Here is a 16,998-nt window from a genome sequence, read left to right on the forward strand (position 1 = left end):
GCTGTGTGTAAGCCACAGGGATGTGGATACAAATGACTTCCAAGGGGTTTCCTTTTCTTTTCTTTCTTTTTTTTTTTTAATTCCATCTTCTCCTGATTGGTTAACGCGGTTTAATTAAGGGTAAGGGAGTAAGCAAAATCCTTCAACAAATATGTGAAAATTCCTGGCAGCGCTGTAGTTGCAAATGAAGCAAAACTGCATTCCCCGAGCCTGCAGTTGTGGTGGTGTCTGAAATATTTCTGTTGTATTCAGAGCTGTGATAGCGGTGAAGAAAAATGAGAAATACAATATCATACTAATTTATGCCTTAGAACTTAATCTGCCACAGTAGATACTTCATGGGAGCAAACAGTCTATAAAGTGGAATTCAACAAGCTGTGTTCTGTAAGTCATGTATTCTGTGTGCCTGTAAATGGTTTCATTTAATTTGGTAAATTGTTCAATTTCTTCTTATTCAGCAGTTGCTAATGATAACATTTTATGGGCTCTTCACAGTTTACTGTAAATCTATGAGACATGCAGTTTGAAATTAAGCTGGGTTTCAAGCTAATCAAAGTGCATCTATTCTAAGTTACAGCTGCAAATTTAGGGTGCTACCTGATCACTTGTGCTCCTGAGATACTATAGCTGTGTACACAAGGAGGCTCTTTTTTTAAAAAAAAAAAAAAAGGCATTTACATGACCACAAAAAGAATCCTTTCCTGGAGCAGAAAGATAAAAAGCCTGTTCTTATTTAAATCTGGTTTCCTGCAGAACTTGTTTGAGGCTTCTCTGCCTGGGTTGAAACTACAGAAACCTTTCCAAACCAACTTAATATAAATTATTCCCAGTGTTTTTGTTGCAAGGAGTTGAGATTCTAAAAACACCTAGCTTTTATGAAAAATTTGTTATTTTTCTTCAAGCAGTGTATAAGTTTTAAAAATTCTTCCTCTGTAAGTACAACTGACATGATATAAGGAGGAGCACTTCTGCATATTGCTTTTCATTTAAAATTTGCTTTCTGCATGATAATGAAATTTCCTGTGCCCTCTCTGGTCATATTTCTTTTCAAAAGGTTCTAGATGATAGAAAATAATTATTTAAATTCAGGATGGCCATGAACTATGCAAATTGTCTAGCTGTAGTTGGAGCACAGCTCTGTGACCAGCCTCGAACAGTAAATCAATTGTCAATCTTTCTTTTATGAACCTCGTGTGTAAGGGTTTGCCAGCCTTTCTTCTCTGTGGGTTTTGAACTGTGTGTTTATAGATTCTGCTTTTTGTTTTTAAGCCGGCAGATGGCCAGTTATTTATCAGGGTTCATATGTATTGTGTGAGGCAGGAACAGGACGTTTTGCATGCTGATATTGTTCACGGGGCATTTTTGGGCTACTCGTAAGCAGAAGCCGTTATGTGACGGGTGGGTAGCTCTTGGTCAACAAACAAAGCCCCTTTTGACATTTCTCTGTATTAAAAGTTATGAAATAACATGAGCTTCATGAACAAACAAGGTGATACAATGCTTCTACTATGAAACAAACCGTATAATCTATTTCCCCTCCATTTTGAACTCTCTGGAGTTCAGAAATTTGACGCCCTTTTTATATGTTTGTCGCTGTTATTTTTTTCCTTTGAATTTCTTCCGTTGCTTGCTTTGCTGTTGTACAAACTTGTGGTGCTGGGCTGGGAGAAAAGGATAAAAGTCTGTTGGTTTTGGAGGAGCTGGAGTCACTGTTACTAATAAATAGTGAATTTGGTCTTGTGGCTTGGTCTGTGGTTACTGTTATAGGTTTGGCAGCAAAGCCAAACCCCTGATCAGGCAGAAAGTTCAGACCTACACAGGCGAATCATAAAGGCAGAATTTAATAGATGAGTATTTGGTTGGTTGTGGCAATTCTTCAGAGTTTCTGACTCCACCAACTTTATTCTGTGCTGGCAACAGACAACCAGGGATGCAAATGTGGGAGGTTTGGACGCAGTGATGGGCAAGGAGGAGGCACAGAAGTCTTTAGGAGATGTCTTCGGTTCTGCTCAAGTATGAGACAGTCAAGGACTTTTGTGTAACTGTAAGTCTGGAAACAAATTTAAAAATGCACTTAGTGCTCTGCTGAAAATACAACACAATTAGTGTGCTGTTAATCCTGTCTTGGTGCTGCTTGCTCAGCTATTGTGGTTCATAGTCCCCTGGCAGTACAAGCTTTTATGCAGATCCAATCCCTGAAAACCTACACCTGTTTGGTTCTGCCACTCTTGCTGAAATAAAAAAGGGTCAGATATCTTCAAGAAAACCTGTACATCTTTCTGCTGGTTTCTCTTGCAGTTCTCCTGATTTTTCTCTGTTCTGTATTGCTTGGCAGGGCTGCTTTGCACTATTAAATGCTTCCCTTCAGTGTGAGCTGGCTCCCCATTTATGATGGGTAAGCTCATTTATAAAGATGACTTATAAAGTGTTTCAAATTTGTGCAATATTTCGAGGTTACAAAGAATGATGGAAGACTTTAACCGGTATCTAAAACTGCCACAGCTGAAGCCTCCAGATATTTTGAGACAGATGTCTTAGACTATTTACAGCATATTGCTATATTTACACGCAGTTCAGAAGTTTGGAAACTGGCATTGATGAAAGTCACTGTATTGGCAGTCACAGCACTTTGCCTGCAGATGGACAGGGTACAGTATAAACTTTGGGAATTTGCTTGAAGATGCCTGAACTCACATCTCAGGCATCTTTGCACCCATGCACAGTTGACGTGGGTATTTAATGAGCGTAAGTGTGAAAGATTTGGGGGTCTGCCTTTTACTGAAAATATGGCATCCAGTGGCAATATCCCTTTTAGCACCTTTTCAGGCCTTCTGGAAAGCTTCCAAGTGGAAGACTCCCACCTCCTTAATCACGAGAAAACACTGGCTCTCCTCTGAATGTCATTCATTCAAGTGTGCTGACCTGGCCTGACCTTGTTTAGATTGAGATCTAATGAGCCCAGGATCCAAGGTGGTGTGGTAGCTCTCTGCAGGCTTTGCAAATAAGCAAGTGTTGTGTTTTTCTGTGTGCATGTGGTTTAAATTTATCACATCAATAAACAAGTGTCTCACACACTCAAATAGGGACTTTACAATGTTGTAGTTAAGACTAAATTGCAGCACTACAAATTGTGATGTCACTTTATAAATATAGAAGGAGACAAGGTGGATTATTTATGACCTCAAAACAATGAAGTCCTGTTGGTTGGGTTTTTAAAATTTAAATAATGGCATAACACTAAAACTCTTAATCCAAATGGGTCAGAAACTGGGTACATCTTTCAGAAGAACAGCCACACTAATGGTTTGGAGAAAGAGAAATTAAAAAATAAGGCTATTGATTTAAAGAAAGGAGAGATGCATCAGTAAAGTAATGAATAATAAACACAGCTATGATTCAAATTTCAGTATAAGGTTGGGTTTTGTTTTCTTTCGAGTCCCAGGTTTGGGGAAAATGTTCTTTTTATAAATTGCGATAAAATTACCCTCAGCCTCAGTGGAGAATATGATATTATGATATACCTACTAAATGTAGGTATTTTCTGAAGCACATAAGGCCTTCAAATTAAAAACCAGTCAAGGACAGATTGTGGCACGTACTACTAAGTTAACCAAGTTGACATGGATGGATAACAGTATAGTTGGAACTAGAGAAGTTGTTTGAGCCGTGAGGTTGTGAGGACTTTTCGCGGGACGTGTCCTGGCAGTCCCAGACAGAACCCTGATGAATCCAATTTTCCTTGAATGATGCTGTGGGCCAGCAGAAGGTACCTCCAGCTGTAAATCCTGACTCTTTCACGCCGGGACAGCCACAGCCCTGCAGGAGAACAATGCTCTTGTGTCAGACAGCCCACGGCACGTCAGTGGTGATGCTGGAAACAAACGTCGTTAGGGCCCGGTATTTGCGTTGGGACCTACAGGGAGGGAGCAACTTGTTTTGCTTTTAATGGAGCAGTCAGGGAGAGGGATAAAAAGCTTTTTGATAATGCCAGGAATGTGGAGGGGAAGGGGAGGCACCGAGATATGCATTTACTGTAAGTATGAAGAAGCAGAGGCCTCTTTATCAGAGCAGCTCTAATGATGTGCCACAGTCACTTTATTTGAAAGCTTCATGGCTCACAGAAAAGTAAACAAATTCATTACATTATTTTTAAAAGAAGATTAACTGTAGTGTGTAGTCTGTTGGACAGCTGCTCTAGTAATCTTTTACAAACACTTTATAAATGACCACCCTCAGTGTTTTCCAGGGCTTTGTGTGGCTGGATTGTTATTTTAGTAAGTATCAGGGTGGCTTTTCAAATGAAAATGTTGTTTCCTGTATAACAATTTAATTCTACCTTCATCCTAAATATTATTTTATTCTCAGCATGAACTATAAAATGTCTTCTATACAAATGCAACATATGTTGCTTTTTTTTGCATGTGTTTGTAATGGATGCTGGTTCTTCAATAGAAGTAGATAAAAAGTATTTTGAACAAAAAAAGCAAATCCTCTTTACTGTCATACTTCCATTTATTCTAATTTCTGCTTTCTTGCCCTTTCTTTGGTCTGTGAAAGCACAAAGTTGAAAAGATGAGTCAGAGTAAACTTAGATGGTAGGTAAATTGACACTGAACAAATGTTTAGACCCCAGCAGGTGTCTTTGGCAAATAAAGTTGTGTTCAGGTATTGTCTTGTTTAACATCCTTTGGTTGAATGTCAGCAAGAATAACCTTATTTAGCTCTTTGTGTGGATTTGTGTTTGAAAGCACTCAACTAACACAAATTGATGTAACAATAAGGATTTTTGAGTTTATGATGTGGTTTTAACCAATCTTGCCATAAAGCAGTTGATCTTGTGCATTCAAGTTTCAGTTTTGGGCTCCTCAAACAGGTGAGGAAGGAGCAGAGAGAGGGGGAAGAGCATTTCTTTCTCGCTCAGTTGGCCTCCATGGGTATCCCAGGCTCTAGTAGAGTACCTCTAGCAGAGAGTAACTCTTTCAAACATGTAGGAATCCCTGCAGTCAAACTCATCTTGCTGTGGAACAGTGTTTTATTTCTACACAGTGTAATCTCACACTGGATTTTATGTGATAAACTCGGTGTGTCTATTTAGTGCTCTTCATCTGTACATGAAATATTTATTTTCATTTGGGATAAACTGATGCATATATTTATGGCAGTACGGTTTTAGATGTGAATAATTAACTGTTCTGTCTACAAACCTAAAGAAATGCCAACCTTTGTGAGATATTGGTCTGTATGTGTTTATTGAAGATGGTGCATATGTTCCTTCAAGATTGCTGAAGTTTCTCCAAGTGGTCTTGGATGAAGATGGTAGTTGTCACATCTTCTCCCTTGGCATAATCGAGATGAAGCCTCTGACAGAGGTTTTCTCAGTCCACCTCAATGTGTGGTTACACAAAAAGCAGAAACTGAGAATCCCAGGGAAACCCTACTGCTCCCACTGAAATGTGTGTATGCTGAGAGAAATCCAAACCCTCCTTCCACCGTGAAACAGCCTCTGCTGTTTACATGCCCCCCTCAAGTTTGAGTGTGGGAGGACAAACAGCACAGGAAGTTTGAGATATGATGTTTAATGCATAGCTAGAGGTGCTCAGATACCTGATGGTGCTCGGAACAGCATCATTATCTACAGAGGGCAATTCGACAGATCTCTGCAAGTGCAGAATTTGCAGTTCTGTGAATTGGGCAGAGCAGAGAGGCAGTGGAAGTACAGTGAACAGGAAAAACATGAATCCTGAAGCTTGTTTTTGAATATTACCCATGCCCTTTATTTGAATTTATCCACATTTTGTTCACTTTCCCATGGAAATATAATCACTTTATTTAAATGTCAATTATTTCAGGCAACAAAAGAAGAGGAAGAACTTATTGCAGAGGAAGAGCAAGAACTTACTCCGGAGGAAAAGAGGAAACTGGAAAGAAAATTAAAGAAGGAGCGCAAGAAGAAGGAGAAACAGCTGATGAGGGAAGCTGGAATCGCCATTAAAAAGGTGGTGCCCCAAAAGCCATCGGGATCTGAGCGGGCTCTGGCCTATTTAACCAGGTAAGAGCAGTAAAACCACCACAGGTGCTCCCTGCAGAGGGAATCTGTAAACCAGTAATCCAGAACAAGCTGTACCAAGTAATAGCACATTAAAGGAAATTGCTGCAGTTTAGTACTAAGTTAATGTTTCATCTCAGCTGACACCCTGGAGGACAGTTGATCACCCCATTGCATTTCTGTCATAGGAACAACAGAGAGAAGTGAAGTATGGTGCAAACATTTTACAGAAAGGCAGCTCCTGTCCTGAAGATATTATAGTTGCTATATAAATATCGTGGGGTTAGCTGCACTTGGAGAGATGAAAGGCAGATTGCAGAAAAGACTGCAGAGAGAAAATGAGCTTTGTTTCTGGAGTGTGCTGTTCCAAGCAAAGAAGTTCCAGTTGTTCTCTTTATATAAGCAAATTCCATGGAATGGTTAAGCATTATGGAGCCTGAATTAAACCACCTGCGTGATGTTTGGATATTTGTAAACTAAGATGGTGATACCTTGGGATTATGCCACTATTTTAAGGTTAATAGTGTACAGTGCCTGATTTTTGCACACCAAAGTGTACAGCAAGTATAATGGCAGATTTCAGATTTGAGGCAATTACTTCATCTGGTTAGCACACTTATTTAGAAGTCTTAAAATTCCAGCACAAAGCAAAGTCTATGGTTAAACTAAAGAACTACAGGGAAGCATTCAGGGTACCCCACAGACAGTAAGAGGCCATGTATAAACAGGATGATAGTGTTTATTTTTTCCAAACTGCAGAATACACCCTGTCTGTAAGACCTCCAGAAAGCTGGCATCTTACAAATAGTGGGTTACCACGTGGAGTAATTCCAGGGTTGCATCTCTGGCTGCGCTCAAAACTGAAGCATCCAGACTGTCTGAATTGTTACTTACCACTCGCAGTGGGGAGGGAGGAAATTAATTGCATTCCAGGCAGAGGGACATGTGCATTTTTGTTACATAACCCTCAGCACGCAGCGATAGCAAAATGACAATAATATTTTTGATCTGGAAAACAGCTGGAGTAGTTCACCACTGTTTTGAACTGCAAATGGATTGACAGATAGCTTTGAACCATCTGCTCAGCCTGCAGTCTGGTATGTGTGCTCTGGTAAGTGGTGGATCTCTAAATAATGGATTTCAGGTTTAGAAAGCAAAGGAACAAGCTGTGGGATTTTGCTTGTTATTGCACTGTTATCTGTATGGATTTTTACCTTGTTAGGTGAGAGAATATGAAATTATATTTGAACTAATATTTGAACCAATTTGATTCTGGAGTTTCACTTAACCTGTACCAAATTACCTTGAAATAGAATACCTGCTCTGTTAATGGTCTTATAATACAGAATCTGTGGGCTGTCTGTACAGTAGTAGGTTGTGAGGGATTCTTTCATCAACAGACAATTTGAATTTTGTAGACTTAACAGGGATAGTCATAAAATGCTGAACTGCCAAGCAAACATAACCAGTCACTGTTCTAGCCCCAAATACGGCAGGACCATCTTGCACCATTGTAAGTTATAGAAAAACAGCTTAATCCTTTTACATCTCAGACTTTTTTTGAACACAGTTAGACTGCAAAAAGAAGCAACTGGATTTAAAGGAATCACAGAAGTAATATATTAGCTGGGGAAGGGGAACAAAAGTCCTATTTCTAGAAGTCCATTGCAAACCCTCCAGCAACATCAGTGGGTCAAGGATTTCAGTCTATGTGCTTTTGTGTGAATAATATATGTGAGGATAAGTAAATCTTATATCTATAAGATGCAAGAGATTAACATAATTGGAAGTAAACAAAAGGGTGGATTTGTGTTTTGCCCCACCTACAATAAAAGCCTTACATGACATAAGGTTGGTAATTGGAGTGACCTCTAAACTCCATAATGACATGTAAATCTCCTGTAGGACAGGTGGAACTTGAAGTGCCACGTGATAACTGAAACTGTCATTTTTATTTACTAAGGGACTCTTTGCAGTTTGAGAGCACAGCTGTATGAGGCACGAGGTGACTTTCACAAAGCCATGCCTCGTGCTGTTCGTTGAGGGGAGCTGATGAAGGAGAGCATTGATGAGAGGGAGTAAGGCACACAGTGTGCAGGGAGCAGGACTGCTCATCACATCCTGCCCTTCCTGGCACTTTCATACCAGCCCTGCAGCAGTGGAGCCAGATTCCAAGTGATGCAATGCTGGACTCAGGACGTGGGTGTCGCTGGCAGCACCGTCGATTTGTGCTCCAGCTGCTGGGGGTCTGTGCTGCTGGGCACACTGTGCTCTGCAGTTCTTCCTCTCGTCCAGTTTCTTTATTTGAGTCTGAAAACAAATTGTCCTTGATGTTTTCCAGTCTCCAGAGGGATCAAATTATGATTTTATTGGAGGGCCATCCTAGCAATTGAGAGAGGCTTTTTTCACCACGCTCATGGCATGGCCATGTGTGACAGCAGCTGATGCCAACTCACAAACTGCAGCCCCCAAAAACGTGAGATGCTGAAGGGTTTCCCCTGTGAGGTGGTGACATTCATAGCCCAGGATTTGGAGCTGCTTACCCAGTTAATGAGACCAGGATGAGCATGGCCAGGCTTTGCACTCCTGATGGAGGAGAAGCAGCCAAATGACTCTTGGCTCTTTTCCTCTCTCACTTTCTGTTGGCCTGTGAGAAAAGGAATGGGGGAAGAAAAATAGTCTTTGCTTCAGCAATTTTTGTCTCACCTTCTCCCTCGGTGAGATAATCACAGGTGGTTCCCAAGGCAGTTCTGTCCAAGGAACAGTCAGCATGTCCCTGGAAACAGAGGAGAGTTACTGCCATCAGACTCCCCAGCTTGGAGAGGGAGCAGACAGGAAGAGCTGAAGATATATAGAGGATTAAAAATAGGGAGCTGAAGCAGAAAGGTTATAAAACCCTGGAAAGGAGAAAAAGAGAATGTGAAATAATGAAAAAAACCCAGAATGGTACTGAGCAGAAGAGAAAAGTAACTGCTAAAATTACTACAGAGGAATAGCAAAAAGCAGGAGTGAGGAAGTGTTAGTGGTTCAATAAACTGCTGAAATCTCTTCCTTTTAATGATGACATGCCTTGTTTCTTTATGATGGTAAGTGATGATTCAGATTTAAAGCCAAGATTAGAATGTCTCATTACTGTGATTCTTGGAAAATCTTGAAAAATTCATCCTTTTCTGAGCATTAAGCGACTTCAAGTGAAAAGATGTTGCAATTCATGAGAATGGTAATTAGATTTAATTATAACCTAACTGACCTTCTGTGGTGTTAAGATGTTGGCAGAACTTGTTTGTCTTGGCAAGCCACTCTCTCCTAGAAGCTGCTGTTCTTGTGTTTGGCTTGCAAAGTTCATTGCTGTATGGATCTGCACATATGGTTTTCTCACCCATCAAAGGAGTAGACAGAGATCTGAAAAGATCTCACTAAAAGTATGTGGAATTACAAGACTGATATCATCTGAAGTAGAAGGAATAGATAATATCGTTGTCTGGATATTGCTATGAATTACTTAAGCCTTTCAATACTATTTAAAATATTAAATTTTTGAATGTGTTCAAATTTTAAAAATAAGGTGTTGGAGTACCTGTTTTTAATGATTTGTGTTGTAGCAGCAATATATGTCACCAGAATACTTCCCAAGGCTTCTTACTTTTCTCTATAGATCTTGCTTTCTTCATCCCTGAATTTAAATTTAAATTTTTAAAGAAAAATAAAAAAAAAAAAGATGCTTTTAGAATAATACAAACCAAGGGCACGTCACAGAAACGCTCGAAAGTGCGAGACAGCCCGAGTTCCCCGTGGCGTGGGGAAATCGTCTGACTCTGCAGAACCCAGAGGTGGTTTTTGCTGAGCGTGGTGGCAGCTCTGCTGACAGCCCCGGACAACCCTGGGCGGCTGTTTATCCGCTGGGTTTGCAGAATGGAAAGAGATCCCAGTCCTCTGTCCAACTCTGTTAGAAACAGTGCCAAGCACGGGGGGTTTGAAAGCTGAAACATTGTTCTTCCTTTCAAAGAATACAGAAGTCCGAGGGGGGTGTTGCTGGCAGCATTTATTTTGATACTTTGGTGTTTTTTAATATATATCATGTATTGTATAGGTATATAAATAGAACTAACATGTAGAAATTATATCAGGTTTCTACTCCTGCTGGAGCAGAGGCCGTGCGGAGCAGGGAATTAGAGGTAGCTTAGTGCTTACTCAGAGTTAACATCTGGGAAGTTTCTGGTTTTTCAAGGAACCAGGAGTGGCTTTGTCCTGGGCTGTAAAGCGGGCAGCAACATTTGAGATTTGTGGCCAAATAGCTGAGATGACAGTGACCCTTCAGGAAATCACAAACCATTCATCCTACCCTATTTGGGGCAGGTGACTCCACTGGCAGAACTTCTGCGCAAACACAACCACCCTCATTAATGCTGAAAACCAGCTTCTAATTTTAAGTACATAGAGTGGGCTTGTGTGCCACATTTAGTCTGCTTTGTTGATCCATAACATTTTGAACCTGTTTTATTTCTCACAGGTTAAGCACTTTTTTAGCCATGGTTAGCGATATTTGATTTTGAACTTATTTAAGTCATTCCCTTTGCTGCTGGCCTAAATCTTTATTAATTTCAAACTTGGCACTGGTGTTGATGCTTTGCCATTGATGGCTTAAGCCTTAGATGTTAGGGGTAACTGATGCACTAGAAATCTAAACATACACAGTTTTTAGTTCCTCCCTCCAGAGACCAACTCCTTGGGTTGGGTAGCAACTAACATTAGCATTTAGTGTCATTTTTCCTTCCTCTGTCCTCCAGGTCGGAGATTGAGTTTCCTTCCTGACAGGGAGGTGCAGCATATATATAAGCTCATCAGTTATCTTGAATTTCATAAAATATTGGAGAACTGCTCAAGTGATGAATCTCAATTAGCCAGTAACAAAAATAGTATGTGAACTTAAGAGAAACTGTTGTAATTAGACACGGCAGCGTTCCTGAATTCCCTTCAACAGTTGGGGCTTTAAGGTATCTTAAAAGAGCAGCTTTTCCTCAAAGATTAGGGGAATAGTGATGGAGAATAGTTTTGCTTTAATAATCATAGGACTATTTTTTAAACGTTCTGGGGCAAGCGTTAACTATGGATGTAATTAATCTATTAATACGTGCTTTTAGTCATTTTGTCATATTCATTAGTTCCATAAGAAGCCTCATGAATCCAGACAGTCAAGATACAGGATAAATTTGCATTTGACATTGTTCTTTGGCTGTTTTATATGAACTTGGGCAGGCACTTGCTGCTATCTGATTTCAAGGGCTTGCAGTTTTCCTAATACTCTTGAGATCAGTGAATTTGTTTTAGCACTTCTCCAGCTTTCTATGTTGCTTGACTTTTCATTTCTACCAGGGCCTGACCTGCCTCTAAATGGGATTTCTCTTCTTGATCTAAGTCAGTGTGTCTGTAAAACTGCAAGTTTTCCATTTGATGTTAATAGTTGGGCAGATCTTCAGTTTAAAGGCAGCCACTGTCTCTATTTGTGGCAAAGGAGTCTTGTCTTATTGAGTTCCCTTATCATTATCCTACATTCCCTTGTGAAACTTCAGTTACATTCAGTGGCACCTGATGAAGCCACCTCAGTTTGTTTGCAGTTCCCTGGCAGCCCTGCCATGACTCAGAAGCTCTACAAATCTCTCTGTTGCAATGCCCACACCTTTCCTATTTTAGGGTGCTGATATGCCAGCAGTTATTCTTGTGGGGGTAGGTGGAGGGGGATATTCACTCCACAGATTTGGTGCTGCTTAGGGCTATTCTGTAAATGTGCTCAAGGATATGTTCTGCAGAAGGCAAAGCTTGCTGTTAGGGTGTATGAGAAATTGTTCTGCTGTGTTGGACCTGTTATTGAGCAAGGTTTTCCAAATCACTTTATTGCCCCACATTTGGCAAATAACTTCTCCTGTCACGGTGTTTACATCCTTCCTGTGCCTGTGTCAGGCTTCTCAGTCTCACTGCCCACTCAGTGAAGCAGTACATCCCTGATCCTTCATCTGTTACTGCTCCTTCCAGACCCTGATGTGCTCTGGTGCTCTTCTTTGAACTCCCATGACTGTGATCCTTCTAGAAATGCGACACCTGGAAACAAGTGTCCTGTTTTGCTGGAGCCTTATTCCAGTTTCATGCAGGAGGGGCTAAGAGTCTGCAGTTCCTTCTTGCTCCTTGTCACTCTGGCCTTGCTTTATGGGCAACAACATTGGATTCATCTCTGGGCCATCTTTGAGTTGAGATTTCACATTGAATTTGCTGAACACTTCTCTTTTTTTTTTCCTCCCCCCCAAACTGTTACTCAGTTTTGTGTGACAGCGTTGGCATGAACATGCCAACTACAGCCATAATACATTTTTCACTGACTGTCAAAGGGACAGAGCTTCTCATCCTGCTTCAGCATGGGTGCAGCAAGTCAGATACACTCCTGTTTCAGAGCTGGCTTTGTGATGCCCATTTCCAGATGTCAGTGTTTTCGTTATCATCTCATTATTCAAACTGTGCCTTTAGGATTCTGTGACTTCATGTTATACTCTGGGTAGCAGCACCACACAGCTTCTGCCTGTTTAATGAAGGTATCTGGTAACAGCCTGAGTTGATGATTTTCAGTCCTGTGACAGAGTCATTGACTTCTGGATCCACTTTTCTGTACCTTGATGGCAGGTGATAAGCAGAACCGTGCTGGAGCCGTGCCAGTGTTTTTCTAACCCCCACATGACATCCACAGGATGTCAGATTGTGCAGGAATTGCTCTTAAACTGTTATTAACTTCTTTCTGGGTTAGCTGCTTTTTATGGTTCTAATACAACAATTTCACTGCTTTGCAAGAAGAACATGAACATCTTACCCTTAATTTAGTGAGGACATGCTGATTACTATTCCTTACATATATCTCTTCTCTTTTTCCACTTTTACTATTACAGCTATCCATAGCTGGTGATCCAGGCTTTGCCTGATGAAGATCCACCAAAAAAAGGAAGGCAACAGTTTTGGTCTGCTTCTCTCCCATGTGAGTCCAGCTTTGCCATGTAGATGGTTGAAGAGATGCCTGCACAGGCACTGCAGAGAGGAAGGTGCCTGTGCAGGAGTACTCGGATCTTGGAGCTGAATAACCAGGTTAACTCCCAGATGATCCTGAATTAAGAAGTCTGGGCTCTGCAAATGAGCTCAGACACTGCACGGAGCTGATTTATAAGTTACTCCACTTCCAGAGCCAGACTGGGCACTGAGGCTTCTGTAGCTGCTGCTGAAGATAAACTTGTCAGTTCGAGCTAATGCTGACAAATCATGGTATTATTTACTACACAGTTCTAAAAACAGCAACCAAAAGTAAGAACCAAAAAAACCACTAACTTTAACTGGCTCGGAGCCAATCTTAGCTATTTTTGCCAAGAATTTCTGGGAAGAAAACAAATCTTAGGAATATATTCTGGGTATCTGTAATACTATCCTGGAAATGCTCCGGATGGACAGAATTACTTTGTAAAATAATTTCAGTCTAATAATGTCTAGGAAGTCCTCTCCGTAGTGGTGGATCAAGTTTGGAAGATCCTGTGTGCTTAGAAATATTTTTGGACGTATTTTGCCATTTCCACCTTGCTGGATTAGCAGCTCTGGTTTCTAGAGACAAAACAGGTGATTGCTTTGAAGATTCTGAAATGTTGGGTTCTAAGACTTTAAGCTTAATTATGCATGGGAGTTCTTAGATGTTGCAGATATTTCTGTGGTGTTTTCGACTCATTCAGAAGTAGAAGTTTTAGAAACATCAATGATTGCATGATTTTCCAGCCAAATTAGTAAATGCTTATGATGCAACTCATTGAACTTTGGAAAAGCAGCTGGGTTAACACAACCTTCCCTGAACTAAACTCTTATGGTTTAGCTGTTAATATTATTCTGGATAAACTCCTTTCTGTAGGGAATGGTTTTGGAGTAGCTTTCTCACCCCTTTGCCTAGCACTGATATGTGGTTTGAGAGGAGGAAGCAAGAGAAGCTCAGGTCCATGTTAAATTTTTCTCAGTCAGAGTCAGTAGCTGTTCTATCTTTCTGAATTTGCTCATTGTCCTGTTTAGTTTATGCAGAGGAAAGACATTTCTTCTTGTGATTTCCATAACCATAAATGGTCACTAAATTTAACAAAATGCAGAAAATAGATTAGGGAACTCTAATCCTGCTTTGTGGCTCCAAATCAAATTATTTGTCTTTCTAAATCTTTGAATTAATTTTATGGAAGGTCACAAGTACACCTCTCAAAGCATATTTCAGTAAAAGCTGCAGAGTGATTTACTTTGAAACCTTTTGCCTCTTTGCCTTTCTACCATTTTTTCAGTGTGAAACAAAGCTGTCAAAATATTTACTTGGGCATTTTGTTCAAACATTCTCATATGGAAATACTGTATTTAATAGCATCATTAACATGAATTCACAAATCCTTTCATCTGACATCTATCATTTACAGGATCAGCTGAAAAGTACCTTATCGACTAACCAGCCTCATCTTTAAAGGGATTTTGATATGGTTTTTTTCAAACATACTGTCTCTGTCTTCTCTCCACTGTAGTAATGATAATTTGTTTTTCCATTTTGCCTTCCCTGATAGCATATCACAACTGTATTTTGACAAAATAAATGAATAATATTTTGACACTGATTTATTTGTTCTCTTTATGGCAGCTTTTGAGAAATTGTTATATTACCCCATTTTTCAGATGGGTAATTAAATACTGATGAAATTTGTGGCTCACCAAAGTCCTTGTACTATGCAAAGGTCTCCTTTCAGGCAAGTGACATGAGGGAAACTAGACACAACTTTCTTCTCATCTGAGCACAGGCTCTGTTTTCTTTGGCCCTGTACCAAAGTCTGCTCCCAACAGACCTGCAGGACTTTTATCAATTCCTGATTTTGAAAGCGGAACTTGCATGGATTTTGTTCTGTAGTGGTATCTAAAGACATTCCTAAATGCCACCAGTCAGTGGGTGGGCATGCAATGTATGGATTATTATTCCAAACCCTCCTATAGCTGCCTTGGGAAAGGCTTCTCTCTTCCATGGTTGGGGTCTCCTGGCAGTTGTGGTCCTTCACAGCCTGGCTGCAGGTGACCAGAGCAGCTTTATTCCACTTCATTGCTGCTGATAAAACTCGGAACAAAAACTCCCAAGTTCGCCAGCTGGAGGATACAGACAGCACTTTCATTCTCAGCCATATATATAAGATTTTCCTCCTGCATATGATCTTGTATCAGATAAGATGGGTGGCACGTAAAATGACTCATTCCTGTGTGCCTGAGGAGGCTTCCAGTGCATTCTTGGTGAACTGATTTTTTTCCCAAAGTTTAGTTTGCTTTTATTTAGTAATAATTTTATCAGTAGGATGGTTAAACTTCTCATAATTTTTCACATATATATTGTCAAAACTGTTAGTTATATTAGCAGCAGTTAACTGTTGGACTGTAAAGTGATCTGTCAGATGGGGATAAATAGATTACACGTGTTAAATCCATAAATATTGGGGCAAACATAATTAAGGTTTCTTTTCCTGATTCTTTCCTGTAAAATAACGTCTTTATTTTCAAATCTGGTTAAGAAAATTTAATGTCTCCTTTCTTAATGACTCATTTCCAGTAAAAGAAAATTTAGTATAAACGAATTTTCTTAACAGTTTATTAAATGTAGCCATTAGATATTTATTGTTGAGATCCGGCTTTCATCTTTCCATAGTATTATAAAAAAGAGATTGCATCTAATTGAATAATTAAGCGGCTTTAATATATTATTTCATCTGAAATTACTTTTAGAAACCTTGTGAGATATATTAGGGAGATTCGGAGAGTCTTTAAAAACAGGCCAGTCTGCTCCAGGACTGTATCCTGTGGTTGAGTGGATGTTTTCAATCCTCACTGAAGTGCTCAAAACCTCACACAAGCACTTTGACCTTTCCCATTTGTCTTGGGGGAAACCTGTGCACTGTTCAGGTCAAGTCAAACCAGAATAATTAAAATAACTGATTTCGCATGTAAGTATTACAACAAACTACCTCTTGACATTTTTTAACTAAAAGCATATTTCGGGGATTATTTACTTTATTGTGATAAAATGTCATTTGCAGTGAGGTTGCACTGAAGGAGTGTGAGGCACAGCTTTTCCTCCCAGCTTCTGTAGTCTGCTCTCCCCTGGCTCTCCAATCCTGGCTCCAAGCCCAGGCATCCCATCCTTAACCCCACTTCTGGCTTTGAGAATTGTACTCACCCATCTTCTTCCATTCAGACTGTGTTCTTGACATGGCAGAAGTGCAGAAGGAAGGTTTGGTGTTTTCTCTGTGTCATAAAATTTCGGTCTAGGAGAATTAACACCCCTGCTCACTTCCTCAAACACATTCAGACTATTCATCTAATGCCCAAATACTCGTGGTAGTGGCGAGTAGTTTTGTAGCTCTAGGGAATCATTTAGTCTAGTCAGCCAAAGCCAAAATTAAAATTTAAAATGCAGTTGGCAGTGATTATTAATCAATTAGCTCCAGGGAGCTGTCAAGGCTTCCTAACCGGAGTTAGAATAACAAGAAGTATTTTTGAAATAATAAAACTAGATCCTTAATAAAACTTGTCTCTTCCTTCACACGTTCATTAATATGATGATGCCGAGAAAGGTATCAGGAATTACTTTTATATGAATGAAATTGAATTGGAATGAAAGCCGTCTGCAGGAAGCAGTAATTGGCAGATCCATTTCTTTAAGCATAGATTATTTAAAATCTTAGTAGTGCAACACATGTCACAGGGTATTAGAAGAGGGGAATCTGATACTGTCCTGAACATCATCGTGCAGTAGCAGATATTATTATGCATTGAGAGATAACTGAATATCTCAGCTAAATCAAAAAAAAAGTGAGTGGGCTGTCAACTGCTGTACACTTTTAGGTTGATCTTGACATTGATATTGGCCCTTTTTA

At 40.0% G+C, this 16,998-nt stretch overlaps 1 protein-coding gene across 2 annotated transcripts in view; it reads left to right on the forward strand.

Annotated features, from left to right (window-relative positions):
* Positions 1 to 16,998, forward strand: part of CUNH7orf50 (chromosome unknown C7orf50 homolog) — a 31,147-nt gene that overhangs the window by 414 nt on the left and 13,735 nt on the right. The window contains exons 2-3 of one of the 2 annotated variants that reach the window (XM_050317447.1): positions 1,921 to 2,013; positions 5,850 to 6,049. In XM_050317447.1, coding sequence (XP_050173404.1) covers positions 1,921 to 2,013; positions 5,850 to 6,049 — 293 coding nt within the window. The remainder of the gene's footprint in view (positions 1 to 1,920; positions 2,014 to 5,849; positions 6,050 to 16,998) is intronic. The other variant, XM_050317446.1, reaches the window with a different exon arrangement.

This window comes from Myiozetetes cayanensis, unplaced genomic scaffold (genome assembly GCF_022539395.1).
Source record: "Myiozetetes cayanensis isolate MyiCay16 unplaced genomic scaffold, myiCay2020 scf20-37, whole genome shotgun sequence".
Classification (NCBI taxonomy): Eukaryota; Metazoa; Chordata; class Aves; order Passeriformes; family Tyrannidae; genus Myiozetetes; species Myiozetetes cayanensis.